Genomic DNA, 26,985 nt, shown 5'->3' on the forward strand with positions numbered 1-26,985 from the left:
AGATCTGATATCATACGGACTGGAAGAGATTACTGTTTCAGATGACGTCTATCACTAAATAACCAATAAAATAAACGAGTAACATAAGCAAAATGTCAAAGAGTCACTAGAATATATATAACATAATCTGGTAGAAAGAGGAAACTAACAGCTCTGCAGGCTCCCTAATTCTTTCAGGAAATTCTCTCAACATTTATTTAAATGTTACTCACTATGTTCAGACATATTCATGGTGGCTCTCTTCCTTTGTTTGCATGAAAGGAAGTTGAAAGCAATCCTAAAACATTTATGAAAAATGCTCACGTCCCTAAAATACCAGTAACAAACCTCTGCCCTCAGATCATAATAAAACTAGAGCTGTGCAATGACTATGTGGTGAGAAAAGGAAAGTGTAATTTTACTGGAAAGCACAGGAGATCCCACCAAACCACTCTTTATGGCTACCCCTTTGAGTTAGTTCTATTTCTGCTAAATCACAAAGTAAAGATTTAGAGTGGTAGACTTAGATTTGTATCTATTGCCTGCTGCTTAAACTGTGAAACAGACAAATATCAAATATCCAAAGGTTCATTCAAAATTTAATGTTAGAAATTTCCCCAGTCATTGAAATACTCTCTTCTGAATACTGTGAATATTCATAAGAAATATATGTTTCACCTCAATGCACGAATAGTCATAGATAGTACATCTGCATTGCATCCACATTGATTAAAGCCATGATGCATACCATACGGGCAGATTGCATGAATCACACAGGACTGTTGCTGTTCTCTGATAGAATGTTTTATGTCAGTAACCATGACAGTGGGAATTGTAATGTTGGCAATTCTAGCAGTTACTTCAGAAATCTCACGATATTTGATTTTTTATACAAGGTCTTCATCCCTGAAGACCCACGATTGTTTCAAAAATATTTTTCTTCCTTTCTAAAATAAATCTGTCCTTCCTGATAAGGTATATATCTTCCAGACCTTTGAAATTAAGTCAGTTAGAAAGAACACAGAAATGGTATTTGCTTGATTTTAAGATTTAAGAATATAATTACTTTTTATTTTATTTTATTTTATAATTACTTTTTTATTTTATTTTATTTTATAATTACTTTTTATTTTATTTTATTTTATAATTACTTTTTTATTTTATTTTATTTATTATTATTTTTTGAGACAGGAGGCTGAATCTCTCTGTACCAGAAATGTGACTATCACAGAAAAATAATTCATCAAATCTATAGCTTACAATATTTGTTATATTTTGAAATATGTGGTCACTACACAGAGTGAGTAGAAATGGAAGTGAGCAGATAAGTTATGCATTCATTTTAAAACCTTTCTTTGGGTTTTTACAATTATTAACACTATCATAATGGAATTGCACAGTTGATCATAATGTCTTTTTTTTTTTTTTTTCCCTGTGTTCTTCACTCTGTTCTGGAAAACAATGTTGTGAAAGTTTGGGAAAACAAACAAACAAAAAAACAGTGTAGTAGTATACCAGTTGGTCTACTTTTGTGAAAGGCCATCCCAGCACGGAATGGAGTTCATTTTCTCATTCTTTCCAATGGGAAGGGTCAGAGGTATACAAAAATAATAATATGTGATGAAAATGATGAAAAGTCCCACATGGATCTTAATGGAACATGAATCTTACAGACTGAAGAGCAGGAAGAATATTTGAAAAATGGTTGTCACCTTAAGATGTATTTTAAGAGTTTCATGGATTCCAGTGGAAACTGTGTTGCTCTTTTTTGTTGTTGTTGTTGTTGTTTCTTAAACCTTTAAGAATAATCACCTGAGAAAAAAACAATTCTCCAATTCTTCAGGCTTTTTTTTTTTTTTAATTAATTAAAATATTCCCATTAGTACTGATGATTTCATAATAAGAAAAGGAAAGGTAAAGAACAGACTTTTCATTTGAAAGTGGGAGGGAGAAGGAGGTTGTGAGTACTCCTCTGTAAAGAAAGACAATTGTTTCTTATTTTTAAAGTTGGTAGGATGCAAATTGTGAAACCACTCCTATTTTCAAATCCCACACAATAGAGAACAAATTCCAGTAAATACTGAAGTACACAGACTGGGAAAGTTTCAGTGAACTCTTCTAATTTGAAACATTCAACACTATGCCATGTTCCCTGACATCCTTCCAGAAAGTTGTCCTTGAGTCCTGTTATTTTCCCTGACATAGTCTCCTGAACCTGTGAGTTTGCCATTCACCCCATTCATCCCAGAGTCCACACAGCCCACTGTTGAGACGAGGCAGAGCTGGGCTTTGAGCAGGGGAGAACACATAGCAGAGGAAGCACAGGCAGCTGCTGGAGAGGCTGCCCCCACCGGGAGAGCAGCCGCTGATGACCACGTCTGGGAATTACATGTAACTCAGCCCAAATTCTTCAGCTGGCAGCAGCTGTTAGTGGAAACTAAAGGAGACTTGAAAAGAGCCCCATTTTATGGCCCCTATGATAATAATTGTGAGTGTTGCAATGCAATAACACATGTATCTGAGCTACAGCATTCAGATCTCCCTCTGCCTTTTGACCCCTTCTCCTCAGCTGGGAAAGGGAATGTTTATTCAGGGGAATGAGCCCCATCCCCGTTTGTTGTAAACTGGATAGGGGGAGGGAAAATATATTTATTTACTTACTTACTTATTTATTTATTTATTTATTTATTTATTTATTTGTAATTGGCACCAGTCACATATTTCTTATTTTGACTATGTGGTCTCAGTGTTGCAAGGATACAGTTCCCAGGGAAGTGTCCTCATCTCTGGGCTACAGACTCAGACTCCCTTTTGCTTCATCTCTCTCACTAGCTCCATAAATCTTGCATTCCTTTTCTGCATAGTTGTATGGCTTCAGCAGAAATGTGGCTTCATGCCATGTTGCAGACTCTCAGTTCTGAGAAACTGGAGCAGTGAACTGAAGCCCCTTCATAGAGGGGAGGTTTCAAATGCCACCCTTCACATTTTGGGGGTTAAACAATTCCACAGCCACTTGATCACAGCTCCTGCAGCTGAGCAGGTAATTCCCTGAGCTGCAAAAGTAATGAAGCTTGCCTTGTATACCAAAATCCCTAATCCCCCTTAGTCCTCAAAATATTCCCAAATCCTTGCTACATCTCCTACACCTGTTTGGCTGGCTAAATGGCAGCATATGTGAGTTGGGCTGGTGTATCACTACACAGGAGATGACTAGCCACAGATTGCTGCTCTCTCAGGGACTCAATAAGGGCTGAATTATACCAGCCTCACTGTATCATTAGTTTGGCTCATTTGTGCTTATTTTCTGGTCTCATAAAATCTCCAGACCCATCAGACTTCTGTCCTTTCCAAGTGGAGAGGCAATCACAGATTAGCAGCCAGACATTGCAATAGCATTAATCTAATTTATTTAAGAAATAATGAGAAAATACTACACATCACATAGGTAGGATCCCACTGAGACAAGCCTGATTTCTGCAAGGTTACCTTCATTTCCGTCCTCCCACTATGGAGGGATTCCTGGTCCTGATAACCTCTCTCTACTGATCATCTTCTAGTTGACTCTAGATGAGCCTTTCCATCACAGTACTTCCAAAAGTGAGTGTGGGTTCTTGTTGTCTATGTGAAAGAAATCCATTGATGATCCAGCTTTGCTAGGCATCCCTCTAATACATTTGATCATATTATTATATTAGTTATTCCAGAAATCTGTGATGTAGTTACTAGTGTAAGAATAAGTTAAGAATAGGAAAGAATAAGAATGTAAGAATAGGAAACCTTCTGCTGGGAAAATAAAAGTACAACTGATCCTGAGCAACAAGGGGAAGTGTTTCAAGCTCATTTACTTGTTTCTTATTATTGTTGTCTAGTATTCTACTCTTTATGTATTGTCATATCCATGCATGTTTACACACATACATGTATGCTGGTGGGAATCGCTAAGCGCTAGGGGTTGATGATGTAGGACAGAAGAAAATTTCTATTTGTTGTAATCTGCAGAGAATGACACTGATCTGGCACATATTGCAGGAATGGATATTTGTTTAGCTTCTGTAAGTAAGACATGATTTCTCTTGGAGAACTATTTTAGTGCAAATGGCAATAGCTTTCTGACTAAAGATAAGAACTCTTTCGTTAAGTCCCTTATGTTTCCAGAATATTTAGGCTTTTAATTTCAGTGTAAGCAAGCATTTTGTAAGGGTGGGGCTATACCTTTTCTGCTCATTCATGAATTTTTTAATGCATTTAACAACTTAAATAGTAACTGATCTAGTTTTATTCAATCGAAATTAATAAAACAATATGCATTTTCAATTTAACAGATAGAAAGGCAGAAATATGTAAATCTTTAGTCAGTTCTACATTCATCTTAGAAACCAGAGGCCTGAAATATTTCCAGAGAACTGAATACCAAACTCTATATCCCTGAGTATTCACATAAAAAGTCAGACTGCTATGAAAGATTGCCATATAGCTTTCTTTTCTTTGTATTCACAAGCTTAAATGTATATTAAAGAGAAAAGAAAAAAAAGCTGAAATAGTTGTGTAAACTGTTTTTAAAATGATTAAGAAGTGACTCAGTTGGTATTTTCCCGTACCAGTTCCTCTGTCAGTTGACATTACATAAATTTCGCAGGAAGGCAGTAGGTGGACATAGAGTCACACTACAACAGGTTTTCAGAAGTATATGGGCATTAAGTCATGGGAAATAAGTAATAAGTACAGCCCACAATTCCCCTCTAAATTCTTCTGTCTTCCAGCCAGAAGAATCCAAGAATCATCCTGGGCAATGGTAATTCTAACTTAAGATTCAAGAGCCATTTTAGCTTCTAGTGGGATTGCAGTTTTCTAGATTCATTTCAAATTCTGTCATGCTTTCATGTTAGACTCCCCCATTCGTGTGCACTGCTTATATACTGACCTGTTATGACTAGAAAGACTTGAAGGATTGCTCCTCAGGCAATAAAACTCCAGAGAAGAAACTGGCTTCATGAGCTTGCAGGTCCAGGATAGATGTAGAATACAAGTAGAAGTACTGTTGTAGTGCAAACCAATGTAGATGGGACAAGCGGTGAAACACCTGGATCCAGTCGACAAGTTAAACACAGTTTAATCCTGAATTATTTGTTGATGATTTTATAAGGCAGTGTCCAGATCCACCCATTTACAAACTGTTGTGTCACTGGAGAGCTCTATTTGATATAGCTGTCAGTTGGTGGGTGTACTATACTGCTTAATATGAATGTAACATCTCTATGGCACCTGAGGTGCATCCTGTACTCCTATATACAATGCATGATACTTTGCTCTCCATACGTTCAAAACTCAGACAAGACAAGGAAAAATCATATACCATGGTTTCAGTTCAGCTGTTTTCTAAACCATTTTTAGAAATGGCTTCAGGAAACACATAACAGAATATACATGAGATAGGTAATAAAACAAGTTCAGTATTTTAAGGGATGGCAGTTATATTCCTTGTATGCAGAGCTAATAATTGCATTGTACCTCCTAGATTTTAGTACAATAAGCTTTTATAAATCGCTGTTCACAAAGGGTTATCTGATTATATTTGTCTTACTATAATATGAACCACCATTTAACTTCAATGCTCTGTGAAATTATCAGTTCTACCTCATTCACAGAAAATGCTTGAGCTTGTAGAATCTGACATGTGAAGCTTGAAGAGTACAGCTGGAAATTTAATTTGAAGTTTAGTTTAGTCTCTAGCAAATTATCCCTTCAATGGCAATCCAAGTATTCTTACAAAGCATGTTTCAAGGGCATTCTGTAATGTACAGCTATATAGCTCTCATGTACACTGGTTTCTGTCACAAGAACTTAAATTACTAATACTAGTCTTTTTAATATAAATGTACTAACAACCACAACATAGTAATATTAATTTGTATCCAAATAATTCAACTAAATTTTGCATTTATATGTGAAAAATACTATAAAAGTTGCTGGATTCTGAAAACTTCTCATAACAAAATTATGACCTTAAACAAACAGTGCTTTTGGGAGAGAATTTTTGGTTGCTGACATCACTGCTGTCTGCAGAGTACAGAAATTTTCCAAACACAACATGCAAATTATATGGTATTATATTTTTATATATATGTGGAGCTCTAGCCCCGCATTTCTGAAAATAATTAGGGTTTTGCAACTGCCTTTAGTAAAAATGAACTTCATGCCTAAATGAGAAAAAAAAATTTAGTAATATGAAGAACCTTAATCTGTATCATCTATTCATGCTCTGAAAATCAGTAAGGTGAATAGGATGAGATATGAGGTTTGGCTCTTGTCATTTTATGTACAGTACATACTTTTACTTATTCATCTGGAACTGGAAGATTCTTCATTTTAAAACTTTTGGGTTCCGATGGGATTAAAAATTAGCCAGGTTAATCTATATTGTACTCAGTTTTAATAAATATCAGACTCATATATTTTAATACTTGTTTAGCTAATGTTTTAGAACTTGAGGGCTGGGGGGGAGATAAATTTGGAAGAGTGGCTAGGATGTTTTTAAATTCAGAAACCAACTTTTTACAATGTCAGAACGACAGAATGTGTTCTACACAGAGTACTATCATCAGTTAAAGCTAAGTGTAAAAGAAGCACTTTTCAAAAGTTTAGGTCTCCTACACCCATATTAAGATAACTTATGAAGGCTTGTTTTTAGGATTTGTTGGGGAGACACTGGTGATACTTACAGATAAATCTTTTCAAGAGATTTTGAGTATACATTCAGAAATATTTATTTAAACCTTTATTGTTAAAAAGTCTATTCTTCCTGAAAAAAATACACTTCTGTTAGATGCCCATATTGAGACTTTATTACTGGCTATAAATTATTCCTACTAGCCATTCATTTAGCATTTCATATTCTGTAAAAAAAAAAAAAATAAATAAAAATAAAAATAAAAATAAAATAAAAATAAAAATAAAAGACAAGTTAGGAAAGAACATTTTAATTTTGTGGTAAATCAGAATGACTATAAAAGATTTGCTCTATTCCAAGTCACCGTACGAAAGCAAAGCTGGGTAAAGTGAGTGTTATTTAACACTAAATAATTTCATTTCCATGACTTCATTGGACTTACATATCAGCTATTCAGAAAATAGTCCCAAAGAGAGTCTTTAATTTAAACTGTCTGATGTTCTTTTGGCAGTTGTAGTGAAACCAAGAGATTTGTTCTCCAGAAAACTTGGACATAGTTTCACATAGTTTCAACTGAAAGAAAAGTGGGGGTTTGTGTTTTTTTTTTTTTTCTTTTTTCTTTAAGGTGGACTTAACTGCAAGTTATTCAGTTATTGTCAAATAAATAATATTTTTCTGGAAATGAATGTAATTAGCCATCATACTTCTTTGAAGAAAAGTTTATTGACTTAGATAGCAGGAAATGCTCTCTGTCCAAAAAATTTAGCACACAGTGAAATTAATAAATGCCATACCTCCTTCTGAAAGCAATTTTTATCCACACAGTTCAGCAGGGTTAAATGTGTTAGAAATAATTTTGACAAACTCAGTATTTTCTATAACTTGGAAAAAGGCAGAATGGAAATGTGAATAAATACATTTTAATTTGACATAGCAAAATAAAACTCCCTTTGACACTTTGGAGACAGAAATGTTGTCAAATAAGACTTCATAACATACTTCAGGAAATGAGTTCTAGAAATGTTTACTGGAAGGTAAATAGTACTAAGGAAAGTACTGACCCCTGTTTGAAGTTTCTTTCAAAGTCGATTGTTTATTCTTTTCACTGTTCCTAGGTCTGGAAAGAGTGCCAAAAGATCTTCCCCCTGATACAACTCTGCTGGACTTACAGAACAACAAAATAACTGAAATTAAAGAAGGAGATTTCAAAAACTTGAAGAATCTTCATGTAAGTGTATAGCTGAACTATTACTTGAAAAAAAAAAAAAAAAAAGGATAGAAAAGGTGATTTTGGCCTGGTACCCATGTTTTTAAGGAAAACTGATGAAATGCTCTGTGATCTTCCTCCACCAGCCCTGCCTATTAATTTTCTTTCCTATTTCTCTCCTGTAAACTTTCTTCTCCTGCCATGGAAGTTCCTTGTCTGATTTAATCTCTTTGTACCTGTCTCCCTTCCATTCAGTCTCCTGACCCCCACTGTAACTTTTCTCAACTCTTTACTTATGTTTTCACTCCCTTTGGCACGGTGGTTTGGTTATTTCTAGTAAAAAAGAAAATTGTTCTCAAACTTGCTGCCTCAGTCATTCATTACTGTATGCCTTCCTGTCCCACCTTGGAGCTCAAGGAGTGCTAGAGAATATATTCTATTTTTCATCAGTTTTCTTTAATAATTTTATCTCAACCCCCCTTTCAAACCAACCTCCTGCCCACTTCACTACAATAAAATTATGTTTTTGCCAATAATCTCCTCTTACCAAAATTCCATCCTCATCCTTCTTTACCTTCCAGTCTCTTCCAACACTACTGACTTCCTTCTCTTTGTTAAAATATTTTCCTTCCCTGGTTTCTATATACCCTTTTTTCTGGTTCTCTTATTTTCCAAGTTTCCATCAGAAACCTTCCTCTGCTTCCAAATTTTTGTTCTTCTATCAGAGGTCCTCCTCTTTTATTTCTTTGCTTATTATCAACATCTTAAAATTTCATACCTCATAGACTTGTTTTAATTGTATCAAAATATCTTTATTTCCAGATTTAATAAATAATAATAATAATAATAATAATAATAATAATAGTAATAATAATAAAATAACAATAATAATAATAATAATAATACTTTTCTGCCTTGGAAAGTAATACCCTAACTCAGATATATTTCAAAATGCTGCAGCAGAAATTATTTTTCTAGCCTGTCACCAAGTCACTTTATTCTGTGCATAGTTTCATTTGATCCTTTTTGATTATAAGCATTATGAATTACTTGACTTCACTTTCTTGGCACTTCACAACCTCTTTCAATTCTATTGTTCCCATTTGCTACCAAGAAGCCAACTCAAAAAAGATTTGAGTAATTATTAGGGATGCAATGACAGTCTGTCCAAAATGGAGGGAGCTGCATGAGCAAATCATGATGAGGTTCTTGTCACATAATTTTAGCAACTACTGTATAGATATCTACATCTGATCTAGTTGTGTAGATAGCCTATAGAGTCAGCAAAGAGAAACCAATGTTTCTATACCCTATTTCACCTGACTTATTTTGAAGTTTGTATTAGAATGAGATTATTTATGCTGCAAATCTGAGTTTTCAGTTTCTGTGCTTCACTACTAAACAGATTTGACACGCTAATTCCTTCTCACTTGTTTTGGTTTTCATCCACCTCAAAGAGACATCCTGTATTTTCAATGAGAAAATCTTGTCAGTAGAATGAATCTTTTGAAATCCTTCCTCACGACACTGCATTAAATGAATCAGAGCATAGTATTGCAGATGAAAAGTACTGGCACCAATGACTTCTCCCTACTTGTCACTCAGCTCTGGTCTTTATTATACCTTGTGCTGTGAGTTGAGCACTTGTGAATGATAACTCATTGAGTTAATTCTATAGATGTTCTTTTCCTTATTACAGCAGATATAATTTAATACTGAATTAAATAGGTAACTCTTCAGGGAAGAAGTCATTAGTTCATCTTAATCCCCAAACTACCTAGGGCATATTTAGGGACTAGTGGAAATTGTTACAATAGTAATGTAAATTTTAAAAAATGACCTTCAAAGCAATGTGGTTTTCTTGGATATATTCAAGACAGAAAAAGAATCCTCTTGTCTCCTCCCCAACATAATAATTTACCCATGCAGTACATTTAAGTAACTGGGCACCATCTTTATTCTAGGCAGGCATCATTCTGCTTGTGTAAGATCTGGGAATATTTCCCATTTTCCTCCCTCATAATATTATTCAGAGCCATATTGCTTTTAATCAATATAATAAATAAATTTGAGAAACTTTACTGTTGATAGAGGTCCATTGTCATTTTTTGTTTTAAGGATATGTGTGTGTGATGTAAATGTACATATATCACATATATACTTTTAAAAATCGTATTCCCAAATACACATGGCTTGTATTTGACCGTGTAATGTTAAAAAGTTTCTAGACTTCTTCTAAATTATGAAACCTTCTTACACTCTACTAAAGCAGAAAGATTTACATATATTATAGCTATTATTGTTCCAAAGTCTGAAATAATCAGAAACTGCAGTCAATCTCATGCATACAGTGACTACTTGTATGTCCATTTAGGGAACAATTCCCTAGATCCCAACTCATACTGGTATTGGAAATAAATAAATAAATAAATAAATAAATAAATAATCCTGCAGACATCACCTACGATAGGACTAATAGTTTTTAAAAAGTTTTCCATGAACAAGTTAGTTTGAACATGAAGTTCAATTTGTACTAAAAGCTAAAGTTAGCAGAAAGGAAAGGATCTACCTATACCTTGCCTGTGGCTTCTCTTTCAATACAAAAGAGATTAAATTCATAAATGGAAGAACAAGAGGACTTAACACCTACAAAGATATTCTGTGTAAATAATAATAATAAAAAATTTAAGAAGGTCAAAGAGCAGTTAAAATTTGCAGCTATTGAATATGGCAAACAGGTAGAAAAGTATGCAACTAAGGGAATATTTAACTGCAAGCAATAAATACCTGCAAAGGAAGACAACCAGAAATCATTAGTCAGCAGTTGTGGTGTACCTGATATTTTTGTAGTTTTCAATTAATCCAGGAAAATGTGACTAAACTATTAAAGTTGTACTACAAAAACTGAATGAGACTTCATACTATTAAAAAATGAAACTTGAAATATACTTTTAATCAGAGGACTCAGGAGAAAAGTAAAAAATAAAAAAATAAAAAAATAGAAGACAGCCCATTTTAGAGCCAAGGACAGAGTTTTACAGTTTCAGAAAATTGTCTGATACTGTGTAAAAGATTTGCCTATTTAGACTTGTGGCAAAACAGTTACAGAGATGCTATTGGAAAAGGCAGAAGATACCTTTTTATACAACTGTCAGAATTTTCCAGCCAAACTGAGACTTCTGGATAAAATACAGTACTTTTACCCCATAGACATATTTGTAGCAATATCTAGTGGAAAAAATAGTGAACAAAATATTTCATGCCCTCATTTCTTTTTTTTCTTTCTTTCTTTTTTTTTTGTTTTGTTTTGTTTTGCTCTGCTTTGCTTTGTTTTTAACCAAAAGAAGACTCCCTATGGAAGGACAACCATCTAGATTAACTGAGGAAAAGTCTAAGAACATCTTCCAGAAATACAGAAAAATTCCTAATAGATCAAAAAATATTAATGAAAGAACACAGTTTTCTGATGATTCATTACAGCTTCAGTTCCCATTCCCAGTCATAATCAAATGAGAAGTTAGGTAAACTTACTGCTCTACAAATCACAGAATGAAGATTCAGTAGCCACCAGCTTACTGTAAAAAACATTCAGAAATGTCTGCCCAGGTTCTTCCTGTGAACTCGATTCCCACTATCATCTATAGCAGATATTTTTTAACAGAACTGAGAGACACTTCTCCTCTTTCCAGCTTAGAGAATCTGTAGGCCTCTGACAATTATTCTGAGGAAATAAAATAATAATAATAACAACAATAATGATGATGATAATAGTAATAATAATTAAGGATGTTGATCTTTCTGAAATGCAACACTCCCTTAGATGTCCTATTTCCTCAGACTCTCCTTTACATTATGCTGAACACACGATGAGATTTTCCACTAAAACAGCAATGTGCAACACATAACATGCATGTAAAATCTTATTTTTTTTTAATCTGCAGAGGACAAAGAACTTTCTGTGTGAGCAAAATAGCAGGAAAAAATAGTTTGACATCCTCAAAATTTTAGAGATGTTCAGAATGTTAAACTAAAGGAAAAAAAAAAAAAGGAATAAAGCAGTAAAATAAACAAGTAATTTATGATAAAATGAATGACCTAAATGTTTGCCCCAGTTGACAAAGGCAGTGTTTTCTGGCTCTAGAATGCTAGAGCATAAGGATTATTTTTATTGGAGCAGTAAAATGTAGAGCCAGCAGTTCTCTGGTCATCTGTGCAAGTCACATTACACAACACTTACTAGTGACGGCTCAAACTCAGTGCAAACTAGATGTACGCCAGGCTCCTCAGCTTGCTGAGATTACTCAACAAGCTTCTGTGGGTGTGATCAAACTGTTTTCCCCAGCCTTCTTTCCTCTAGGAAAGCCTTCTTTCCTCAAGTGGTAGTCTTGTTTCAATGCCTTGCTGTCTCCTTCTTCACAGTTCATCCATCTCTTCCATCTGCTTTCTATGTCACCCATTTTTCCTTGCCTTTCTTAGTTATGTCCACTTGAACCACTTTACTAAAGCCTACAAAAGAACTTAAGTAACAACATAAAAAGAATCATTGCACCATCATTTTTTTTATTTTTTTTGATACCTTTAGCCTTCTTCTGTCTTAACTCTGTACATCTTGGGCCATTCAGAAGATAAGACATCTGGAATTCCATTCAGAGACCTCCTTGGATTCAGGGCCTCTTGGTTGTTTCAAGTTTACCGATCTTTACTATTGATAAAATGACTTTAAAAATGAACGCTTATTTTGTAAAATTCTATCTTCTGGTAAAACATAATTAGAGAAGGATGTAAAGTTCTTTTGGGGTTGTTGTTTTTATTTTATTTTATTTTATTTTATTTTTATTTTATTTTAGTCTGTTCGATTTGGTTTGGTTTGGTTGGTTGGTTGTTTTTTGTCTGCCTGTTTTTGTTTCCCCTACATGTGCACATTCATTCCTAATAATTTGGCAAAACTTGACTGTATGTCCAGGATATGAATATGTCTTAATAACTGAAACCATAAGGCAAAAAAGAAAAAAAAATCAGATTTATTATTATTTTTATTTGGACACCTGATTCCTCAGCTTACAATTCTTAAGGCATTACTGTACATAGCAGCACTATAATAAAACAACAGGTTAATAATATAATACATAACCCAGGAAATTAAAAAAATTCCATTGGGTCAGCAGATTGATTTTTCAGTTTAAACCCTGAAGGCCACATGCATCATTAAAGATTTGATGTTAGGTAAGAGTACCATCTCCAGCTGGCAAAACAGATGTATCAGCATGTATCACGCTTGATAATAATTTGCTGATTGTTTTACAGTTCATTTCAGCTTTTGGCAAGGCTTTCACTTCAAACTGTTCTAAACCAAGGAGAACAGATGTAAGGATGCAAAAGCCACAGAACAGTTCCCTGAGATTCTCACATAATAAAGTTGTACCAAAAGATACAGTATCCCTCTTCCCACCCCCAGCCAGGGCAAAAATTGCGCATTTTGATAACAGCAGAAGAACGATGCTACATGACTGCCACACGCACACTCTGCAGTTTGTCAGGGTGTATTTTGACAAGAGCATGCTAACAAGTGTTCCAAAATCTTTGTGAACTGTGAGTTCTCCTTTTTGTTTAGGGAATAAATATTTGAAGCAGAAACCAGACCAAAGGGAGATAAATAGCCATACTCCTATGGACTTTAATTAAGCAGTATTCATACAGTCCTTTTTTTCTTTTTTTTTTGTTATTTTTTATTTTGTTGTAGTTGTTATTGTTACTACAATAGTTACTACTAGAAGTAGTTCAGTAAAAATTAAAGTATCTTTGGAACAAAGCTATTTTACTTCTCTGAGCACTGTGTAAATTGCAGATAATGATGAAGTAGTCTATAGGTATTACTACATTGCAATATATAGTAATGAACATAACAGAGTCAATGTTTATACTGTAAGAGCTGAATAAGAGCTGCAAAAGCTATGTTATACGTATCATGCTATATATCCATTTTCCTACTCATAGGATAAGAGTATGAGCTGTCTGAGCCCAACTATATGGTGTCTTTAATACTTCGTGTATTTGTGCCTCTTTATTTTCTTGCCTCTTTTCTTGCCTATGGCTAAGTGTCTCAAAACCCATATCAAGTCACGATGAAAGCTGTGCATGCTGAAAGTCTTTTGTATTTTTGGATTTTAGTGATATTCTTCAGTGTTGTTGGTGTCGTGCCCCCCCCCCCCCCCCCCTTATTTATTTATTTTTTTAAAGAATCATCTTTATTCCCTCCACTAAGAAAATGAAGCATGGAAGAAGATAGATTAAAAAAAAATAATTCAATTCCTGTGGCTCTATTCAAGTATTACCCTAAACTGTCACATTTCTGAAGTCTGCCAAATTGTTCCATACTAGCAGCATTGCAAGTGCTAGCTATGGTTCAAGCACTTTCAGAACTTTCAGATTGACTCTCATCTTAACCTCTGAGAATTGCTTGCCCTGCACAAAATTAGTATATGGAGCCGTCCTTTAGCAAGATGAATATAATAATGTCCCATCATGCCATCTGTGCTATATTCAGGAAACTTAGTCCATGTGGCATTTTTTTTTGTCTAACATCCCTTCCTCAATAACATTGCCTGCAGATGTTTTCCCTCAGATTTTCTTCTCTAGTTCCTGTTTTCACTGACCTCTAAATTCCCCTGAGTTTTTCATTTAATTTTATTGTATTTTGTTTTAACTTTTGTTACATGCAAACCATACGGGGCACATTCTGAAGAAAATAAACAGCAGCACTCCAAAGCTAATAACTTCTTTCTTTAAGTCTTGCATATAATAGAGTTATTGTGAAGTAGGAAAGAAACCCATGGGTATGGCTGGCCAGGTGCTATGCTGGTGTGTTATCCTCATCATTTGCTGTTGCTCTGGGAGACAGTAAAACTTCTCTTGCAAATTCTGATGTGTGGGCTTGTTTTTTCTTCTTTAAAACAGCACAGTGGTGTGAAAAATAATATAGGTTTAAAATAGGAGGAACAGGGTCTTACACAGCATGATGCAAGACAGAACTGATGTTCTGGTACAAAGAAATTGAAAACTACAGGCTTGTGATACTTTTCCAGTTTATACCACCATAGATATGTTCCCACAGTGAAAGTATTTTTAAGTATACCTTTGACAGATATCATCATTTCTAAGTGAGATAGGTTTTCTGAATGTTTGAATAAAATAATTGTTTTGTGTGTTTCTCCAAGATAACATGATCATATTCAGGAAAACATTGGCAAAGCAGAACAGATTAATCCTAAATACATGGACAATTTCTGGTTTTGGTCAGGACTAACAGTTCTTGGAAGAGCTTTAGCTATTCTCTGAACATCAGCTACTCACAGAATATTTACATTACAGGGCCTATCTGAATATATATCTGCCTGTTTCCAGATAGAAGTATTTTGTATCAGAACATCAGCTGTGATAATCAAACCAAAAGCATTTTTATCTAAAAAGAAAACAAGTTAAAACAGATAAGAAATAATAATAATAAGACAAGGAAATATTTAGCTGAAATAAATGACCAAATGCTACAAACAGGATGTAGGATAAAAATTACAAGTGCTCACCAGTCTAAACTCAATGAATATTGGTTTAAATATCTATGGAAAATAAAATTATGGTAAAATCAACAACAACAACAAAAGAATGTATTTAGCAGTAGCTCATTCATTTATTCCATTATTATAATAAGAGCAATGAGAGAGATTAATCTGTATAATTCAAGCTGTACTCTTCACAACAACTATATGTCGCCTGTGTCCTAATACGTGCAGGTAGCCTTAGTACACTAAGGGGAGAAGCTACATCTGTCTCCAAATTCTTGCAATTTTCTCTTAGGAAACCAAAACTGATGTGTTCTTATGGAAGTTCTTATAACAGTCTGAAATACAAGAGAGCTGTGGCTGTAGCTTCCTCTGACCAATCTATTTATTTTGGGAGTGGTTTATTGTTAGTGAAATACTCTGCTGAACTGTGAATGACCTTTTCTAACTCCTCTTGCAAATGTAGCATTGCTAGCTAGCATTCAAAATTAAAAACAGATCTGCTCAACTTTATGCGTACTCAGAAACCATGTACAGAACACACTGCTTGCTTTGCTCAGGATGAACTGCAAGAGGAGTCCATTAGGGGACAAACATGCATCAAATACAATTTTATACCATCTTCTTACCCCTCTTTCAATTTTCTTGATAGGTAGGTGCTGACACAGATACCGATACGCTTCTTGACACTGTTTTAATACTTAACTGATTGTGGAAAGAGCTAAATGTTCTATTTTTCTCCAAGAAACATGTAAACATTTAATTCTGAAAATATTAAAAATGTATTAAAATACACTGAATGTTAACTATAATATATGCAATATCATTTGGGGGGAGTGTATTAACAACTATTTTCTTCTGTTTCTGAAAAAATGGCATGATGGAGTTAGTGAACAGAAATCCACTATAGTTTTTCTCCAGTAATAAATGTAAACAGATAATGCTATCCATACCTATATAGTCCATTGTACCTAATTCACTGCACAAATATGTAAAGCTGTATGTCTTATAAGTAGATAGTAAACAGATGTTATAAGATTCATTCTCATATTTGTCATATCTGAAATCTTTTCCATTAACCTGAATTACTTTTCTGGCAGTAATGGGACTTTGCCTTTTTTATGTCATGGTTGATTAATCAACATAAGTCAGCAGTAAAGTAAAATTTAAAAAAATTGAGATAATCTATTTCAAAATGGAGACCACCTATTATAGTTAACAGAGTTTTCATGGAGGCCTCTCTTCCCTGTCTGTACAGGGATCTAATTTTCTGACAGTTACCCAGAGTCTAGATATCACAGTTAGGGTGGAGATAAATTAGATTCCTACACAAAAGGCAAAACAAATAAAGTCCATGATACTTCACTACATGACTTAGAGTATAAATGTTCAAATTACTCTAATAAAAAAGAAGAAAAAAAAAAAGATAGTATAATTGTATGATGATGGACAAGGTGTAACTATCCTCAGAAAAAAACAACACTATTTCCCCACTTATCTGCCTGCAGGGGTGAGGGTGGAGGTGGGTGGTGGGTGAAGTGTTAAGGTAAATAGAACATTTTAATTTTATATGAATGTGGATATAAATTTTGATTTTTCTGGGTGTTAACAGAAGATGCATATACCTCAGCAATGAAGTACCTTTTGTAGTTATTTTTTAAACCTTGTTTATCTTTTACTGTTTCAGTAGTCCTTAATCTATTTATTTTAGTACTGCATTGTATTTTCTTCAGTTCACTAGACTGGCTAAAAAATGATCAAAAGACACTAGAAAATAATAAGTATTTTTTTTTAATATTTCATTCTTAAGATAATTTCTCCAGTAACCATGTAAGATCTCTTTCGTTATTATTCCACAGGCATTAATCCTTGTTAACAACAAAATCAGCAAAATAAGCCCAGCAGCTTTTGCTCCTCTGAAGAAACTGGAAAGACTTTACCTGTCCAAGAATAACCTGAAGGAACTTCCAGAAAACATGCCAAAGTCACTTCAGGAGATACGGGCTCATGAAAATGAGATCTCCAAGTTGAGGAAAGCTGTCTTTAATGGACTGAATCAAGTGATTGTCTTAGGTAAGAGCATAATAAATTGTAACAAAATCAACACAGTGTATTAAGATGTCGTTCTTAGTTCACTCAGTAATTTTATATATAAAATATATATAGAGAGAGAAAGCCAAGAAATGTGGTAATGAATTTTACCTCCAAATTAGCTTTGATCTGTTAGAGATCTGAAGTTTAATGGACATTGATACATAAACTGAAGCACAGCTCAATAACATGTTTTGTTGGCAGAACTAGGCACAAATCCACTCAAGAGCTCAGGCATTGAAAATGGAGCTTTTCAGGGGATGAAGAGGCTTTCCTATATCCGTATCGCAGACACCAACATTACTAGCATCCCAAAAGGTAAGGACTTCAATGAATATTTGAGAGATCTACACAGGTGTAACATGGCGACTTTTAGTCAGCTCATGAAACTTTAAAATCAATAAATTATGGAAGTCTTTTGAGTCTTTAGAGTATACACTACTTGAGTGCTATAAAATAAAAAATAAAATAAAATAAAATAAAATAAAATAAAATAAAATAAAATAAAAACTCATTTTTTGGTCAGTTGGCTTTTATTTGTTTGAAAAAAATTAATTGTTTTACTCTTATGAGAAGCTCCACAAGAGGTATACTGTCAAAAGTAAGCCATTTTATTTTATTTTGCTTTCCTTGTCTCAAGTTTGAAATATAAATTGGAAGAATGTTTTCACCCTCCAACTCTGGTTTGTAAACCTGATCAACATTATACAGATGTAAACCCATATAGAATTAACTAAAGCGCTACAAGCATAAAATCATCCTTCCATGAATCTGTGGAGTTGAAGCCAAAAGACATGCAAAACAGAAACAAATGTAAAACAGAAACATTTGCAATTTTTAAAAGCATTTTATTGTAAATTGCTACAAAATAAAAACAACTTTAGTATAACATTTAAAAAGGAAAGGAGAAAGAAAGAAGAAAGAAAGAGAAAGTGAGAGAGAGAAAGAAAGAAAGAAAGAGAGAAAGAGAGAGAAAGAGAGAGAGAGGAAGGAAGGAAGGAAGAAGGAAGGAAGGAAAAGAAGGAAAGAAGGAAAGAAGGAAGGAAAGAAGGAAGGAAGAAAGGAAGGAAGGAAGGAAGGTTGGTTCCAATACAGAGGAAATTATATTCAATTTATTTGTACTTCAGCCAGCAGAATGTTTTGAAGTAGCTCTACTGTTTTGAAAGTTAATACTAGTTGTTTCTTTCTTGCCACATTTCCTGTTTTGGCTGTTCCTTTGGGGAAACTCAGATAGTTAAAATATTTGGTAGTTTTTTTTTTTCCCCTGAAAAACAGAATTTGCAAACTAATATGTACCCCACTAAAAATAACATTAACATTGTTTTTCCTCATCTTTATAATTTCATTTTCTGCTGCTATTATTTATTAAATATCTAGGCACCAAGTGTTTATATATTTTTATACATGCATAGTCTGGCTAAAACGAAGACTCTTTCTCTTACACTATTGTATATGTCTTATTTATATTATCACGAAGGCTAGAATTCATATCTATGAAAAATTTTGTTTAACTATTTCTTAAGAATTAAGTGCTCTTTGATGACCTTAGGAGCTTGTTCTTATTTCATGCCAAATAAATTGTTACTAGCAGTGTCCAGATCCCCTGATTGTGAAAGTGTTTTGTTCCATTCATTGTTCTTGGCCATGTCAGCTAAAAATCATTTTTGTAACTGTAAAAGGAGCCTCAGCATAACACAAGTCCATTAAAATAAATAGATAAACAAAATCCAGTTTTATCAAAAGTAATTTTATGATGTTCTCTATCTCAGGACTTCCTCCATCCCTTACGGAACTTCATCTTGATGGTAACAAAATCAGCAAAATTGATGCTGAAGGCCTGTCTGGACTCACCAACTTGGCTAAGTAAGAATTCATTTTTTCTTTTCACATATAAATATTAGTTGAAATTGTAACCATCACAGATACATTTAGAAAACATAATTCTGGGCTTCATCAGCATTATTATCACTGGAGCAGTAAATAGCTTAGCACAAAAATCTCCTAAGGACTTGTGCACTGAAATAACAGATCAAAACACTTTTTCTAACTATACTTTCCGATTATCTTCAGTTATGAATGAGGTATGCCAGGGACAACTATTTCTTTGATTAAAAAAAAAAAAAGAAAAAAAAGATAAAGAAAGCAATTAGAGTTTTTAATTATGTCATACTTCTTTCAATGTATTTCCATTGATAATTTAGGCAGTTTATGTGGGACATAGCTTATGCAAATTCCTCTGGAAACTGAGGAAAAACCACAGGAGAACTAACAGACCTTGCAACAATATTTCCACTGTTTCTCAAAAAAGACAAGTTAGTAATGAATCCAAGAATATGATTAAAAAAAAAGAAAAAACAACAACAAAGAAACATACAATGTAAGTGAAAAGGTCCCATTTTTCATGGTGATTATACCTTGGTAATCTGTGAATCTGTTGTTGAATAAATTTCTCTAGCTGTTAAAAAGTATAAGGAGAATTCCTGAAGAACAGTTGTAGACATACTGAATTATCTGTGAATTCATTCACATTAAATAACATGCTAAAATATGAAAATGAGCCTGTAATACATGGTCTTTTAATACCATGATACTTTAAAACACTTCTATGAAAATGGAAGTGTACTTGATCTACAAGACTATTACTCAAATTATTGGATCCAATCCTTCAGACAAATGATTAACTTTGAATAAATAAATAAATAAACCACCAAGATCTTAATTTGTGAGGTAGAGGGTAATTTATTTTACTGTGGGGAGGTGTGTTGTCCTTCAGATTATGCTGTTTTTCTGCTTTTTGACATTAATCTTTGGAAAAGACTATAGATGTTACATGGGTAATATTGTTGGAATTCCTTCCTTAGGCATAAAGCAGCATGTAGAAGTGCTAATGGACTACTAAAAATATCTGTCCCTGTGCTGCTTCCATTGTGGTTGTGCTGTATTGAGAAACAAGATACTCTGTTGATTGTGGTGTGGAAATGTGGAGCTGCTCTGAGTTGGCACCAGTTTTTAAACTGTTCTCTGGCCTGCAGTCAAGCAAGAAATCTAAGCATTGTCAGAAATTTCTTTTGCAAAAAAGAAATTCTTCCTTTGCAAAGCTGAAAAGTGAGGCAAAGTATAGACCTGGTGAAAAAGGAGGGCGTTGGACATAACACAGCAGACACATAGAAAGAAGGGAGCAAAGGGAGAGCTACAGAACAGCATCTGGGATAAATCTAAGGGAAAATATGCCTCTCCTTTTAATTCAACAAAAATAAGTTACCCACAAATAATTTTTATTTATATGTTTAAGACTTCAGAAACATGCATGAGACCACTCTCCTGGATTGTATCAACACTGCTCAAGAGTCTAATAGCTGACTTAAAATACAGTCAGCCTATGAGATTTTTTTTTTTTTTTTTTTTTTTGTGTGTGTGTTTTAAATCATAAACTATTCCATGCATGAGCTTGGTGTAGATCTACCATTTATTCTCTCTTGAATTCTTACATTCTAACAGACCACCAATATTTTGTTTGTTTGTTTTGTTTGTTTGTTTTCCTTGTAAAAATACTCATGTCTTTCAAAAGTTTTTGTATGGTGCTGGAGTGGAAAAAAATATATATATATCAAGAATGTAAACTGAACAAGGACTTTCCTGGTTTCATTCAGGAAGGAGCTCCACAGGGGAGTACACACATTATACAACTATTGTTATTAAAATCTAGATCCTATTGAAGTTTACTGAAAAGATCTAGCTGCATACACTTCAAGCCTTGAATAATGCAGTTTCTTAAAGTACATATAACAAAAAGTTGACTGTTGGAGAAAAAAGAATGTGAAAAAGATCTGAGAATTACTTCCATGTTTAGATGTGGTTTTGTTGATGTAGAATGCTGTAATTAAATCAGCCAAAACACTATGTTAACAATTCATGAATATTAAAGGAAATAAAATTTGGCAACATAGTAAGCAAGAGTCATTTTCCAACTTCCTCCCATTTGTTTCCATGTGGGGAAAAAATGTTGGGGGAGAGGAGGAATGAAGATCATATTATTTCCTCTTAATTATTTACTCTTAGTCACCCTGTACTTTACATAGGAATCTTGTCTTATTTCATTTGTAAACAAAGCCCAAAGTGACTGAGAGTTCATTCACATTTAGATGAGATGTAATTTCATTGCTTATGAGTTAGATTGATTTTTTTTTATTTTTATTTATTTATTTATTTATTTGTATAGACTCCTCCAGTTTTACTCTTCCCCAAAAGCTTTTCCCTGCATGAGCTAATCCAGAGCTGGATCTTTTCCATATTTAATATCTATAAATGGGTTACTTTTGATTCAACAGAGCAATATGAGAGTCAGGCCTGCTTTTCTCAAGCTGTTCTACCTAGATATGAAACTTCTGTTTACGAAGTGAGAATTCAGATATGTGTTCACTAAAAATTTATAGTCTTCTGCCTAATTTTTTTTTGTCTTTTTTTTTTTTTTATCCTTTCAAAAACATTCACTGTCAATATCTGTTCCTGAAAGCCTTTGTAATTCTGTGAATCTCCAGGCCAAATTGCTCTGTAGAATCAAATCTCCCAAGCTTTATTAAAACTTGATGTACTCTTCTCTACAGGAATTTTGTTCTAATAACTTTAAAATTAGATTAATAAAAAAAAAATCCTAACAAATTCTAGTAAAAATATAGGGTGCTGTGAATTGATTTCTGAGTAAATGAAATCTCCATTGATGTGAATGGGAGATCTCATTAAGCTTTCCTTTGTCTTTTAATAATATGATAATTTTGCAATATTTAAATGAGCATTATTATGACTGTTTATGTATAATATTAGCTAGCAAGATCTTTCTTTGACTGTTTATTCTTAAAAGAAAATTTCTGAAATGTGCTTCTGTTCTTGTACTGCCCTATTTCTAGAAACATCTCTGCTATAAATATCACGAAAGAATTTTTAGTTCTATGATTTTGTACTAGATCCAGATTCTGACTTCTGAAACAGGCACAAGCTACAAAGAATTACAGTATATTGCTGTGAAACAGGATTTCTTTAAAGGTATTCATCCATAGCAAATTATTTTATCATAGGGATTCTGATCACTTATATTAAATTCTTTAATTGTTTCAGTTATTAGTAGATCACATAATTTTTCTCAAAATTATAAAAAGATTGCCTAAATAAAAATAATAAACAAATAACCCAAACTAGATGATGTATATCTAGCTTTTACAGAGATAATTTTCTCAAAGGACAACACACTTACTGACAACTGAAGAATTACCACTGAATTCCTTACTGCAACACAAAACATTGTAACTTATGAGTGTCTTCAAAACAAAACAAAACAAACAAATAAATAAATACATAGTCTGATGATTGCAAATTTAAATACTGTTAACACAGAGACATGCAGATAGAACTAGGTTTTCCAAACTGGACATAAACTGTGTTAATAAACCAAGAATATAAAGAAGTATAAATTGGGAGGGATGATTCTGTGGTTAAAGCTCTGGTCTGGAACCTGGGAAAAATGTGTAATGTCCCACTTCTGTGTCCTGATGAGCAGATCATTACATATGACTCAGCTCCAGTTTCCAGTTTGCAACATGGCTCTTAACTACATGTGTATTTTAGGATGTGGTGAAGATTTAAAATTAACAGTTCTGGTCACCGTGGGTTATGTATTTTGACAAGAAAGTTAAAGCCAGTGCTCCTAAAGTCCCGCAAGAAACTTTTATTCAGCTTTTAAAGAAAGGCCCGTGCTTATGGGGTTACACAGTACGATGTATATTACTGATGCTATAGTATGATGCCATACAGTGGCATCAGTAGTGTAAGTTATGAAGGTATGCAGTACTATGGACAAAGGTTGAATGAAGTCATGATAATTATGATAGTTCGTATCAGATGTCAGACATTTAAATATACTTTTCTAAACTAGTTCTCTGTGGTGAGTGTAAACTTCATGCGTAATTAGCCTGGTCATTCCTACTGCAGTAGTATATAGATGTAAACACTCCAAGAAAGATGATAATGTGGGCAACTTTGACATCACTTTTTATTTTTATTTTTATTTATTTTCTGCAGATTGGGTCTCAGCTTCAACAGTATTTCTTCAGTTGAAAATGGGTCTCTTAACAATGTACCTCATCTGAGAGAGCTTCATCTGAATAACAATGAACTTGTCAGAGTACCTAGTGGGCTGGGTGAACACAAATATATACAGGTATTGTTTATTATACTGCCTCAGAGAACAAGATTTGGAAGACTCTGTATGATATATATATGGTTATTTAGTTTTGAACAGAAAAGTATTTGTGCAAGAGGTAACTTGATTCAAGTTTTATAAACCATTGAACTGTCATAGAAAAGTTGCAAAATACGGGAGTACCCATTCTGTTTTTTGTGTGGGTGTAGCTATGGAAGGGTGTAGACCTGTAGGCATTAATTTGTGTCTCTAAGAGTAAAAAAAAACAAATATACAATTATTTGTGTACTCTTATTTCTTCTTTGCTCAGAAAACCTGCTTTCTGAGAACATTTCTTCCATTGTTTTTTGTTTGTTTGTTTTATTTTGTTTTGTTTTTTGATTCGACTCAGTGACATTTTTCAACTTTTCCCAAGAACCACCCCTTTGGTATCCTACAAAACTATGTCTTCAGGAAGGCAAAGAGAAGAAATATACATTTCAAACCAGTACTATTCTTAAGGTCTGTGTAACTGAACAGCAAGAAATATAACCTTATGGAACCAGTTAAAATCTGTCTTCACTTAAACTAAGGTTTTACAGTAAAGAAAACTCCACAAGAATGAAGACTCCCAAATGGAAAACGCTGCCTGAATTTACCTTGGGAAAACTCATCAGAAATAGTTTCTCTGGAGCAAAGTAACCATCAGCTCTTTTAATCATCATTAGTAATTACTTTTGGAGTCATGAGAGTGAAAGTTGGAGAGAAACCAATCAACACCAAATACATTTTTATATACAGCACATGCTTCTGAACCACAGCACTATATTAATAATATCACATTTGACTCCCCTTTCAGTTACAGTACAATCAAATGATAGTATTACTACTGGACTTCCTTGCAGGATTTCTGCTTTTTCTCTAGAAATTATTTCTAATTTGGTATAATCTAGGTATTTCAAAAAGTAAGAAGAATCAAATGTTTGTTTGGAAAAGTGGATATTTTGTCAGTCTGTACAGTATTGCACAATGCTAACCAAGTATTTGACATCAAATGATTTATGTTATTTGCCACAGGAGCTTTATTTCTCACTTCTGCATTTCTATACTTTTTAGGTGGTCTATCTTCATAACAACAAAATTGCTTCCGTTGGTATCAACGACTTTTGCCCTCTTGGATACAACACCAAAAAGGCTACCTATTCCGGTGTGAGTCTCTTCAGCAACCCTGTGCAATACTGGGAAATCCAGCCCTCTGCTTTCCGGTGTATCCATGAACGCTCTGCAATACAGATTGGAAATTACAAATAGATTTCTCAAGATGGGGTTCAATTGTATTTCAGCTAAAGTACCTGTTGTAATAGGCCTGTTCAAAAAATTGTTGCTAACAATGCCAAATACCAGAAACTTTACTGCAAAGTGGAGATGATCCATTGATGTAAAATAAATTAATCATTGCAGATCTACAAGATAAAACATGCCATCAAAAAAGAATTACTGACTGTGCTTTAAACTGACTTATTTCAGCCTTCTTTTCCAGCATGCTTTCTGTGGTAATTTTTGATTTGCTGAATGCTACAGTTTTTCACATTCCACTGTATATGAGATTCGGAGTAAATATTTGTCAAGTTATGATATATAAAAAAGAAAAAAAAAGATAGTGATTGAGCATATTTTTATAGCCACACAAGACAAATAGAGGAGAAAAGGACTCTCAAGTCATTTTGAGACTTGAGAAGGTGAGGGTTACCTCCTTTAAATTTATTTCAAGCCCTGGAGGTTTAAAAATATCACTATAATACTAAGCTAATTCTGAATGTATCTATTTAGCAAAGGCAAATAAAATTGTTGCTAATGTCATTATTTTGGGAAAAATAAAAATAAATTCATATTGTACACATAGTTCTTTTAAGTTTGCCATTCTTTTAGAGCATTGTTATTCAGGATTAGTCTAACGTAATCCTAGTGAACAAAAGAATGAGTAGTCTGCAGTACAAAACCTATAACCTATGTCTGGAGCTCAATTACTAAATTTCCTTTAGGATAATCCCTCTTATCTTAGTCACAAGAGCAGTTTCACTGACTTCAGTAAGGTTGCTTTGCAGACAAAGGTATTAGGGTTTGGCCATTGGTATAAATCCGTGTGTATATCTAAAACAAAAATAGTAATAATTCCCTGTTAACTTGGTCTACATTGTACATTTGTCATCATCATTTACTGATTTGGGTTCTTCAACACTGTTTTTAACTGTCGAGTAGAGATATGCAGGCTCCCCATATGATGAATTTGTGGAATTTAAATTATGAGCCAAAACATAAGAATAGCAAAAATAAAAATAAAAACAAAGTGAAACAACTGCAAGGCCTATCTGGACATTGCTGGGGCACCATTTGTAGAAGTATCTTCTGATAATGATTTGAAGCTCTCTGCAAATTGAGATTCTTCAACACATTCTAATGGGTAGCAAGCACATCAAGGTAGGCTGCACATTTCTACTGTCAATCTACAAAGCTAAACATATACTCAATCAAAATGTCACCTTAAAAGAATCTTCTGCAGCCTCTTAATTCTCCAAAGCCAATCTCTCTAATTTGTAAAACATATATGTCATTTATATTAAAGAATAATGTAATACAGGCAAACTCCAAAGTGTTTGTCTTTATTTTCTGTTTTGACAGCATGACATAATGTATCATAACTTTAATTATGATTAAGTCCAGAAAAAATGAACCTCTTTGATGTAGTGATAGCTATAGTAAGAACAGGTTATGTGAAAGCTCCTTTCTTTTCTTCTTTTTTTTTTTTTGAAAGTCAATATAGTTTATAGTTGTAGTTTATTTAAGTAATAAATAAATGGAAATTATAATGAATTACTAAAGCCATTACACAGAAACAGTGTGTTGGCTTGTTGGCACCTTTGTTTTAAAGAGGAAACTAATGAGTTCCAACATTTGCATCTGATTTTCTTCTGGGTTTCACATTTTCTGAGTGTTATTATCTATAAAACTGACAGTATATGATATCCATCTGTCACTGGAGGGAAAACCCTACAGAAAATCAGCAGGTTTTAGTTTGCTTGTTTGCTTGTTTTACCCTTTGATTCTTAGTTGTATTTCTGATGTTACTGAGAGAGACTTCATGCAGAAAGCTAAGCACTGGCATTTCAATAGAGGGCATAGGCCTTTTTTAGCTTGAATTTCACAGTTAATATGCACATTATTCAAATTAACAGATACAACTTACAAGAAGAAATTTATTTAAAAACAATACAAATAACCTATTTCATAAAGCTTCATGTGAACATATATACAA

At 33.6% G+C, this 26,985-nt stretch overlaps 1 protein-coding gene across 1 annotated transcript in view; it reads left to right on the forward strand.

Moving 5' to 3' along the window:
* The window catches only part of DCN (decorin), a 38,582-nt gene extending 12,267 nt beyond the window's left edge, over window positions 1-26,315 (forward strand). The window contains exons 3-8 of the mRNA XM_083821478.1: window positions 7,762-7,874; window positions 17,269-17,482; window positions 17,705-17,818; window positions 19,270-19,363; window positions 23,573-23,711; window positions 24,789-26,315. Coding sequence (XP_083677604.1) covers window positions 7,762-7,874; window positions 17,269-17,482; window positions 17,705-17,818; window positions 19,270-19,363; window positions 23,573-23,711; window positions 24,789-24,983 — 869 coding nt within the window. The 3' untranslated portion in view covers window positions 24,984-26,315. The remainder of the gene's footprint in view (window positions 1-7,761; window positions 7,875-17,268; window positions 17,483-17,704; window positions 17,819-19,269; window positions 19,364-23,572; window positions 23,712-24,788) is intronic.
* The last annotated feature ends 670 nt before the right edge of the window (window positions 26,316-26,985 follow it).

The sequence above is a fragment of the Anser anser genome (genome assembly GCF_964211835.1).
Source record: "Anser anser genome assembly, chromosome: 1".
Classification (NCBI taxonomy): Eukaryota; Metazoa; Chordata; class Aves; order Anseriformes; family Anatidae; genus Anser; species Anser anser.